General features: G+C 40.9%; 2 protein-coding genes across 3 annotated transcripts in view; both read right to left on the bottom strand.

Annotated features, from left to right (window-relative positions):
- Positions 1-222: 222 nt before the first annotated feature.
- LOC115458783 (oocyte zinc finger protein XlCOF6-like) lies at positions 223-2,044 on the bottom strand. Its single transcript, XM_030188597.1, has one exon. It carries the CDS (start codon positions 2,026-2,028, stop codon positions 223-225), a length of 1,806 nt encoding a protein of 601 aa, XP_030044457.1. The 5' UTR covers positions 2,029-2,044.
- Positions 2,045-3,118: 1,074 nt separating this feature from the next.
- The window catches only part of LOC115458782 (oocyte zinc finger protein XlCOF6-like), a 72,404-nt gene continuing 64,793 nt past the window's right edge, over positions 3,119-10,729 (bottom strand). For both annotated transcript variants that reach the window (XM_030188596.1, XM_030188594.1), the window contains exons 2-4: positions 8,847-8,973; positions 3,499-5,283; positions 3,119-3,163 (exon numbers count right to left, since the gene is read on the bottom strand). In XM_030188596.1, coding sequence (XP_030044456.1) covers positions 3,159-3,163; positions 3,499-5,283; positions 8,847-8,973 — 1,917 coding nt within the window. In that variant the 3' untranslated portion in view covers positions 3,119-3,158. The remainder of the gene's footprint in view (positions 3,164-3,498; positions 5,284-8,846; positions 8,974-10,729) is intronic.

The raw sequence follows: 10,729 nt of genomic DNA, 5'->3' as shown, positions 1-10,729 counted from the left end.
ACCTCAGAGGGCAGCTGGGCCGTTGGGCATACGAACTTCAGGTCACCATCTTACCACTCTCCCAGTTTGGGACACTCTTTGTCTGGTTTCTCCTCAGAGGCCTGTCTGATATGGGTAACCCTTCATCATAGCCCTCTGAGTCATTGAAACACAGAAGCCTCTCCAGCACTACAAGGTGGTGTCCCTTCGGAGGGTATTTTGATGAGCAAATGAAAATTTTATTCACTCAGTGCATGTAAAAGGTTTCTTTCCACTGTGGATCAGTTCATGTTTTTTCAAGTATGATGAACAAGTGAAACTTTTATTACACTCAGAGCATGTAAAAGGTTTCTGTCCACTGTGGATCATTTGATGAGTTTTCAGGTATGCTGACTGAGTAAAACTTTTATTACACTCAGTACATGTAAAAGGTTTCTTTCCACTGTGGATCATTTGATGAGTTTTCAGATATGAAGAAGAACTAAAGCTTTTATTACACTCAGAGCATGTAAAAGGTTTCTTTCCACTGTGAATCATTTGATGAGTTTTCAGATATGAAGAAGAACTAAAGCTTTTATTACACTCAGAGCATGTAAAAGGTTTCTTTCCACTGTGGCTCATTTGATGACGTTTTAAGCGTGATGAACAAGTGAAACCTTTATTACACTCAGAGCACGTAAAAGGTTTCCTTCCACTGTGAATCATCTGATGCCTATTAAGCCGTGATGGATCAATGAAACGTTTACCACACAATGTACATGTAAAAGGTTTCTTTCCACTGTGGATCATTTGATGAGCTTTCAGGTGTGATGACTGAGAAAATCTTTTATTACACTCAGAGCATGTAAAAGGTTTCTTTCCACTGTGGATCATTTGATGAGCTTTCAGGTGTGATGACTGAGTAAAACTTTTATTACACTCAGAGCATGTAAAAGGTTTCTTTCCACCGTGGATCAGTTGATGAATTTTCAGGTATGATGATAAAGTGAAAGTTTTATTACACTCAGAGCATGTAAAAGGTTTCTTTCCACTGTGAATCATTTGATGAGTTTTCAGGTGTGATGACTGAGTAAAACTTTTATTACACTCAGTACATGTAAAAGGTTTCTTTCCACTGTGGATCATTTGATGAAGTTTTAAGCGTGATGAACAAGTGAAACCTTTATTACACTCAGAGCATGTAAAAGGTTTCTTTCCACTGTGAATCATTTGATGAGTTTTCAGGTGTGATGACTGAGTAAAACTTTTATTACACTCAGAGCATGTAAAAGGTTTCTTTCCACTGTGGATCATTTGATGAGCTTTCAGGTGTGATGACTGAGTAAATCTTTTATTACACTCAGAGCATGTAAAAGGTTTCTTTCCACTGTGAATCATTTGATGAGTTTTCAGGTGTGATGACTGAGTAAAACTTTTATTACACTCAGAGCATGTAAAAGGTTTCTTTCCACCGTGGATCAGTTGATGAATTTTCAGGTATGATGATAAAGTGAAAGTTTTATTACACTCAGAGCATGTTAAAGGTTTCTTTCCACTGTGGATCAGTTGATGAGTTTTCAGGTGTGATGACTGAGTAAAACTTTTATTACACTCAGAGCATGTAAAAGGTTTCTTTCCACTGTGGATCAGTTGATGAATTTTCAGGTATGAAGAAGAACCAAAGCTTTTATTACACTCAGTACATGTAAAAGGTTTCTTTCCACTGTGGATCATTTGATGAGCTTTCAGGTGTGATGACTGAGAAAATCTTTTATTACACTCAGAACATGTAAAAGGTTTCTTTCCACCGTGGATCAGTTGATGAATTTTCAGGTATGATGATAAAGTGAAAGTTTTATTACACTCAGAGCATGTAAAAGGTTTCTTTCCACTGTGAATCATTTGATGAGTTTTCAGGTGTGATGACTGAGTAAAACTTTTATTACACTCAGAGCATGTAAAAGGTTTCTTTCCACCGTGGATCAGTTGATGAATTTTCAGGTATGATGATAAAGTGAAACCTTTATTACACTCAGAGCATGTAAAAGGTTTCTTTCCACTGTGGCTCATTTGATGAACTTTCAAGTGTGATAAACAAATGAAACTTTTATTACACTCAGAGCATGTAAAAGGTTTCTTTCCACTGTGAATCATTTGATGAGTTTTCAGGTGTGATGACTGAGTAAAACTTTTATTACACTCAGAGCATGTAAAAGGTTTCTTTCCACTGTGGATCATTCGATGAAGTTTTAAGCGTGATGAACAAGTGAAACCTTTATTACACTCAGTGCATGTAAAAGGTTTCTTTCCCCTGTGGATCATTTGATGAGTTTTCAGATATGAAGAAGAACTAAAGCTTTTATTACAATCAGAGCATGTAAAAGGTTTCTTTCCACTGTGGATCATTTGATGAAGTTTTAAGCGTGATGAACAAGTGAAACCTTTATTACACTCAGAGCATGTAAAAGGTTTCTTTCCACTGTGAATCATTTGATGAGTTTTCAGGTGTGATGACCGAGTAAAGCTTTTATTACACTCAGTACATGTAAAATGTTTAATTCCACTGTGAATGTTTTGGTGAATTTTCAGATTTGATGACCTGGTGAAACTTTTATTACACTCAGCACATGTAAAGGGTGTCTTTCCATCGTGGATCAGTTGATGGTTTTTCAGATGTCCTAGCTGAATGAAACTTTTACCGCATTCAACACATAAAAGGTTTCTTTCCACTGTGGCTCATTCGATGAAGTTTTAAGCGTGATGAACAAGTGAAACTTTTATTACAATCAGTGCATGTAAAAGGTTTCTTTCCACTGTGGATCATTTGATGAGTTTTCAAGGACGAAGAAGAACTAAAGCTTTTATTACAATCAGTGCATGTAAAAGGTTTCTTTCCACTGTGGATCATTTGGTGAATTTTCAGGTATGAAGAAGAACTAAAGCTTTTATTACACTCAGAGCATGTAAAAGGTTTCTTTCCACTGTGGATCATTTGATGAGTTTTCAGGTGTGATGACTGCGTAAAACTTTTATTACACTCAGAGCATGTAAAAGGTTTCTTTCCACCGTGGATCAGTTGATGAATTTTCAGGTATGATGATGAAGTGAAAGTTTTATTACAATCAGTGCATGTAAAAGCTTTCTTTCCACTGTGGATCATTTGATGAGTTTTCAAGGACGAAGAAGAACTAAAGCTTTTATTACACTCAGAGCATGTAAAAGGTTTCTTTCCACTGTGGATCATTTGATGAAGTTTTAAGCGTGATGAACAAGTGAAACCTTTATTACACTCAGAGCATGTAAAAGGTTTCTTTCCACTGTGAATCATTTGATGAGTTTTCAGGTGTGATGACTGAGTAAAACTTTTATTACACTCAGAGCATGTAAAAGGTTTCTTTCCACTGTGGATCAGTTGATGAATTTTCAGGTATGATGATGAAGTGAAAGTTTTATTACACGCAGTGCATGTAAAAGGTTTCTTTCCACTGTGGATCATTTGATGAGCTTTCAGGTGTGATAACTGAGTAAAACTTTTATTACACTCAGAGCATGTAAAAGGTTTCTTTCCACCGTGGATCAGTTGATGAATTTTCAGGTATGATGATAAAGTGAAAGTTTTATTACACTCAGAGCATGTAAAAGGTTTCTTTCCACTGTGGATCAGTTGATGAATTTTCAGGTATGATGATAAAGTGAAAGTTTTATTACACTCAGAGCATGTAAAAGGTTTCTTTCCACTGTGGATCAGTTGATGAATTTTCAGGTATGATGATGAAGTGAAAGTTTTATTACACTCAGAGCATGTAAAAGGTTTCTTTCCACTGTGAATCATTTGATGAGTTTTCAGGTGTGATGACTGAGTAAAACTTTTATTACACTCAGAGCATGTAAAAGGTTTCTTTCCACTGTGGATCAGTTGATGAATTTTCAGGTATGATGATAAAGTGAAAGTTTTATTACACTCAGAGCATGTAAAAGGTTTCTTTCCACTGTGGATCAGTTGATGAATTTTCAGGTATGATGATGAAGTGAAAGTTTTATTACACTCAGAGCATGTAAAAGGTTTCTTTCCACTGTGAATCATTTGATGAGTTTTCAGGTGTGATGACTGAGTAAAACTTTTATTACACTCAGAGCATGTAAAAGGTTTCTTTCCACTGTGGATCAGTTGATGAATTTTCAGGTATGAAGAAGAACCAAAGCTTTTATTACACTCAGTACATGTAAAAGGTTTCTTTCCACTGTGGATCATTTGATGAATTTTCAGGTATGATGATGAAGTGAAAGTTTTATTACACGCAGTGCATGTAAAAGGTTTCTTTCCACTGTGGATCATTTGATGAGCTTTCAGGTGTGATGACTGAGTAAATCTTTTATTACACTCAGAGCATGTAAAAGGTTTCTTTCCACCGTGGATCAGTTGATGAATTTTCAGGTATGATGATGAAGTGAAAGTTTTATTACACTCAGCGCATGTAAAAGGATTCTTTCCACTGTGGGTCATTTGATGCATTTTCAGTTGCGACTTATCACTGAAACATTTACCACATTCAGTACATGTAAATGGTTTCTGTCCACTGTGAATTATTTGGTGCCGTTTCAGAATTGAGAACAAACTGAAAGTTTGACCACACTCAGTACATGGAAAGGTTTTCTTTCTGCTGCGGATGATTTTGTGCGCTTTCAGATATGATGAAGTAGTGAAACTCTTATTACACTCAGTACAAGGAAAGAGTCTCTTTCTGATGTGCTCCATGTTTCCAGTGTGTGTTCTTTGGTGTGTAATTAATGATTTCCGATGACAAAATCTTTTGCTACATTTGTTACATGAAAATGACATACGTTCAGCATGAATTCTCTGGTTTAATTTCAAATTTATGTTCTGTTTGAAAGTCTTTTCACACTGAGAACATGAAAAAGATCTCTCCCTACTATCGGTTCTCTTATCCAATAAGAAATGCTCAATCTGATTGAAGATTATTCCACAGCTGTCACACACAGAAGGTTTATTCCCTTTCCTCTCTTCTTGGGGGAGTTTAGAAGGCTCTGGATCACTGTTACTATCCTGGAAGGGACCCTTGGTTCTCAAGTGTCTCTGGTGCTGAGGGAGGTCTGTGAGATCCCTGTCACTTCTTTCACACTCAGTAATTCCACAAGGTGTTTCTCCAGCTTGGTCTCTCTCCTCCTTCTCCAGCTCCTGCTGATGATTCCTCGGGTGTCTCCTCTCCATCCTTTGGGAAATATTCCGATCGTCATTTCCTTCCGTTTGTATAACAGATTCTTCTTGATTCTGCTCTCGCTTGAGCTCCTGTTCAGCCTCATTAACTGTTGGGATATGAAAAGAAAGACATTAATTACGTATTACTTCTACAGAAAGCTACTACTGATCAAGGAAGAGAATTTTCTGCGCCAGTGCATCAGACGCACCAAAACTGGCAGGAATGTGAAAAAGTGCACCAAGCACCCCTTCTATAATGTTGCATCTAAGTGTTATAGCATGTAAATACAAGGGGGGGAGGGGTAAACATGACAGAACCCACGAGGGAGGGAGCGATGCTGGATCTGGTGCTCACAAATGGGGATAGTGTGTCAAATGACCGAGTGTGTGCCCACCTGGGCAGCAGTGACCATGAAACAGTTTGATTTGATATGACAGCTGGAGGGCAGCCACTCAAACTCAAAGTCCTGGATTTCAAGGATGCTGACTTTAGTAAAATGGGGGAATACCTGAGGAAGGAGCTGATGGGCTGGGAGGACAAACGAGAAGTGGAAGGACAGTGGTCCAGGCTGAAAGAAGCTATAAACAGGGCCACAAACCTTTACGTAAGGAGAGTAAATAAAAGCAAGAGAAAAAGGAAACCGATATGGTTCTCCAAGCAAGTGGCTGAGCAAATAAAGGCTAAAGAGTTGGCGTTCCAAAAATACAGAAAAACTCAAGAAGAGGAACACGGAGAGGAATACCGGATGAAACAGAAAGAAGCCAAGAGAGAGATACGTCTGGCGAAAGCACAAGCGGAAGAACAAATGGCTAGAAATGTAAGGAGGGGTGACAAAAATTTCTTCAGGTATATTAGTGAAAGGAGAATGACTAAAAAGGGAATTGTGAGACTAAAAGATACTGAGAACCGCTATGTAGATAATGATGAAGAAAAAGCAAATTTGCTAAATAGATACTTCTGTTCTGTTTTCACTGAAGAAAATCCTGGAGAAGGACCACGATTGACTGGCAAAAGTACATATGAGAATGGAGTGGACATAGTATCGTTTACGGAAGAGAGTGTGTATGAACAACTTGAAAATCCAAAGGTGGACAAAGCCATGGGACCAGACGGGATCCACCCCGGATACTGAGGGAGCTCAGAGAGGTTCTGGCGGGTCCCTCTTAAAGATTTGTTTAATAAATCCTTGGAGACGGGAGAGGTTCGATGGGATTGGAGAACGGCAGATGTGGTCCCTCTTCACAGAAGTGGTGATAGAAGCTAGAAACTACAGGCCGGTAAGCCTCACTTCGGTTATTGGAAAAGTAATGGAAGCGACGCTGAAGGAAAGGACAGTGAATTTCCTGGAAGCCAATAAGTTGCAAGATCCGAGACAACGTGGTTTTACCAAACGTAAATCGTGCCAAACGAATCTCATTGAATTCTTTGACTGGGTGACCGGAGAATTGAATCAGGGATGTGCTATGGACGTAATCTACTTAGATTTCAGCAAAGCTTTTGACACGGTTCCCCACAGAAGGCTCTTGAATAAACTTGACAGGCTGAAGATAGGACCCGACGTGGTGAACTGGATTAAGAACTGGTTGACGGACAAACGCCATAGGGTGGTGGTTAATGGAATTCGCTCGGATGAGGGAAAGGTGAGTAGTGGGGTGCTTCAAGGATCGGTGCTGGGGACAATTCTGTTCAATGTATTTGTGAGTGACATTGCCGAAGGGTTAGAAGGTAAAGTTTGCCTTTTTGCGGATGATACTAAGATTTGTAACAGAGTGGACACCCAGGAGGGAGTGGAAAACATGAAAAAGGATCTGCAGAAGCTAGAAGAATGGTCTAAGGTCAATGCGAAGTAGAAATCCACGGGAGACGTATGCGTTAGGTGATGAGAGTCTGATATGTACTCTCAGAGAGGGATCTTGGGGTGATAGTATCTGAGGATCTGAAGGCGACAAAACAGTGTGACAAGGCGGTGGCCGTAGCTAGAAGGTTGCTAGGCTGTATAGAGAGAGGTGTGATCAGCAGAAGAAAGGAGGTGTTGATGCCCCTGTATAAGTCGTTGGTGAGGCCCCACCTGGCGTATTGTGTTCAGTTTTGGAGGCTGTATCTTGTTAAGGATGTACAAAGAATTGAAGCTGTGCAAAGAAAAGCTACGAGAATGGTATGGGATTTGCGTTACAAGACGTATGAAAGGAGAAACAGGGGTGATATGATACAGCCGTTCAAATATTTGAAAGGTATTAATCCGCAAACCAACCTTTTCCAGAGATGGGAAGGCAGTAGAACTAGAGGACATGAAATGAGATTGAAGGTGGGCAGACTCAAGAAAAATGTCAGGAAGTATTTTTTCACGGAGAGTGGTGGATACTTGGAATGCCCTCCTGCCGGAGGTGGTGGAGATGAAAACGGTAACAGAATTCAAAAATGCGTGGGATAAACATAAAGGAATCCTGTTCAGAAGGAATGGATCCTCAGAAGCTTAGCGGAGATTGGGTGGCAGAGCCCATGGTGGAGGCAGGGCTAGTGGTTGGGAGGCAAGGCTAGTGCTGGGCAGACTTCTACGGTCTGTGCCCTGAAAATGGCAGATACAACTCAAGGTCATATATACACATAAAGTAGCACATATGACTTAATCTTCTTGGGCAGACTGGGTGGACCGTACAGGTCTTTCTCTGCTGTCACCGTCATCTACTATGATATTGTCCTGGTGTTACAGAATATGATAACTGGAGGTGTGCTGTTATTGAATTACCAACCAATTTCATAAGTGAAAAATATGCACATGCTTTTGAAAAGGGCAAACTCCATGATATGAAGAGCCTGTGGGAGTCTCTGAAATTATAAGCCAATTGTGTGCAAGACCTGCAGAAACTGGGTAATTTTCTCTGTTAAATAGTAGAAAAGGATTTTCTATAAACAAATAATGTTGTTTTGTAACCTTCCTGTGTTTCAATAATTGTTTAGGGTTTTTTGGTCATACAAAGAGGAGAAAGGAATGACCTGCTTCGGTCCTATCCAGCTATGGAAAGGGTTGAAATTTCTGGCTATTTTCATGGTGTCACAGACCAGGGGGCCGAACCTGACTGATTCTCTCTAGAAACTGTTGAAAATCCTCCAAGAAATAGTGGGTGTGGAGGATAACCAACTCATTGGCACACACAGAAGTTTCAATCTTTGTGGAAAATCAAATGTTGAAAAGAGCAGGAACAAAGACTGATGATCCTTGTCATGATCTAGGAACCTTCCTCTCTAACTAACACATGGAAACAGCAGTTAATGATGATTTCTTGTATTACTCTTATCATGTGTTGATCCTGGAGACAATTCTGCAGCTTCGCAGTGTCAAAAGCCCAGGAAAGGCCAATGAACACAGTATCACACTTTTGATTGGTCTCAGCAGCTACTTTGATACACTGTGTTACAGCCAGGACCTGAGCATTTTCAGCCTCAATGCAAGAACTGGAGGAAAATCTCTCTAGGAGGAATCTTGTAGGACACACAGGAAGCTCTTAGAAGTGCCTCAGTCCTGCCCTCACACTGTCATCTTAAGACAGAGAGCATGGCCAAGAGAAACCTTGATCACATCTGGAAGTTTCAGAAGTGGAGGAGATACAGAAAATATCTCAAATTACTTTTAATAAATCAGATGCTGAAAATGCAGACAAAGCTTCTTACCTAGGGAGATCAGGGTCTCATAATTCTCCTTCATCACCTCCCTGTAAAGCTCCTTCTGCCCTTCATCTAAATACTCCCACTCCTCCTGGGAGAAAGAGACAGTGATGTCCTCAAACGTCACCCACATCTGAAACAAGAACCAGAAACTCACTCAGGGACATGTGGAGGTGCTCAGAATGCATTCGATTTCAGCTAGTTTTATTCGTCTATCATTGGGGGATGATTTTAGAATGCCGGTGCTGTCAAGCCTCTTAAGACTTGTTTAACTGTAAAATCTCAATACCTGAAGTCTCTATATTTCTGAAGTTTCTTTTATTGAATAAAACACAGATACTCAGTCAGATGTTCAGCAGTGTTGCCCCAGGGCACAGAGACTCCCTAATTCTGAGAGCTGTATCAGTGATTGGAGATAGAAATCTGAAGAGCGCCAGGTTATTGCAGAGGTGGGGAGATAGTTAACAGTAGAAGTAGCTCAGAGCTGGTGACTGGAGAGTGCAATATCTCATTAGAGGATATATTCAGGTAAAAAAAAACCAAGTTCTTTCCAAGGAGTGAAGCAGGAGAAGTGCTGTCTGAAGCAAGATGGAGAATGCCTCATGGAGAGAGAGAGACGGGAGGTCAAGAAGGTTCACACAAGCCCAGGGAGGAGGAGGTAAGAACCAATGGGGACAGAGCCTGCCACCAGGTGGCAAGGGTGGTCCCAGAGGAACAGCCCTCGATTGGAAGGAAAGGTCATGCCTGGCTGACCTCTCAGAACAGAGATAGTAAGACTGACCAGGAAATGATAGCAGGTAGACAAAGGAGCCAAGCTTGGCTGAGAAAGAGAGGAGGTCTGGGTAAGCAGCACAAACCAATGGTAACAGTTCTAATTACAGACAGGCAAGTGTGGCTGCATTGCCTGTGAACTACATTACACACAATGCCATTGCTCACGTATCTTTGCAGTGGGAACTGCAGCAATGAGAATCCTTAGAAGTGAGAATGACAGTAAAGGCATTAATCACATTTTAGGGTCACATTATAAACTAGTGCAAGACTGTCAGAGGACAGAAACAGGTGCCCTTGGCATATGTAAAGGTAAAATTATGTATAATCATACCTGATAATTTTCTTTCCATTAATCATAGCTGATCAATCCATAGACTGGTGGGTTGTGTCCATCTACCAGCAGGTGGAGATAGAGAGCAAACTTTTGCCTCCCTATATGTGGTCATGTGCTGCCGGAAACTCCTCAGTATGTCGATATCAAAGCTCCATCCGCAGGACTCAGCACTTAGAGAATTACACCCACGAAGGGACACTCTGCCCAGCTCACCACCGCCGAAACGGGGGAGGGGAATTAACCTAGCTCATCCCCACACAAGTGGGGGAGGGGAATCCGTCCAGCTCATCCCCGCGGAGCGGGGGAGGGACACCACACCCGCCGATGCGGGGGGATCTGGCTTATCCTGCAACCGCAACCGCGGGAGGAGCTGACTGACCCTAACACCGCCGAAGCGGGAGGGGTACAAAACTGCCCTACAGCCGCACGAAGCGGGAGGGAGTGCCGGCAGAATTTTAAGTCTCAATCCAGCCCCGTAAAACGGAGGGGAGAGGAATGCAGCAGCTCACTGTAACACAAACTCGTCTTAACTCTTGAAGAATCCAAGTGAAAAAACTTGAACACGAAGTCTTTCTGAAGTAACTGAAGACTGAACTTGAACCTGAAATGCAACCAGAATAAGAACAGTACAGATATCTGGGAGGGGCTATGGATTGATCAGCTATGATTAATGGAAAGAAAATTATCAGGTATGATTATACATAATTTTACCTTCCATATCATCAAGCTGATCAATCCATAGACTGGTGGGATGTACCGAAGCAGTACTCACCCAGGGCGG

The sequence above is a fragment of the Microcaecilia unicolor genome, unplaced genomic scaffold, assembly GCF_901765095.1.
Source record: "Microcaecilia unicolor unplaced genomic scaffold, aMicUni1.1, whole genome shotgun sequence".
Lineage (NCBI taxonomy): Eukaryota > Metazoa > Chordata > Amphibia > Gymnophiona > Siphonopidae > Microcaecilia > Microcaecilia unicolor.
The sequence above is the reverse complement of the archived record's forward strand: the minus strand, read 5'-3'. Positions and strand labels throughout refer to the sequence as shown.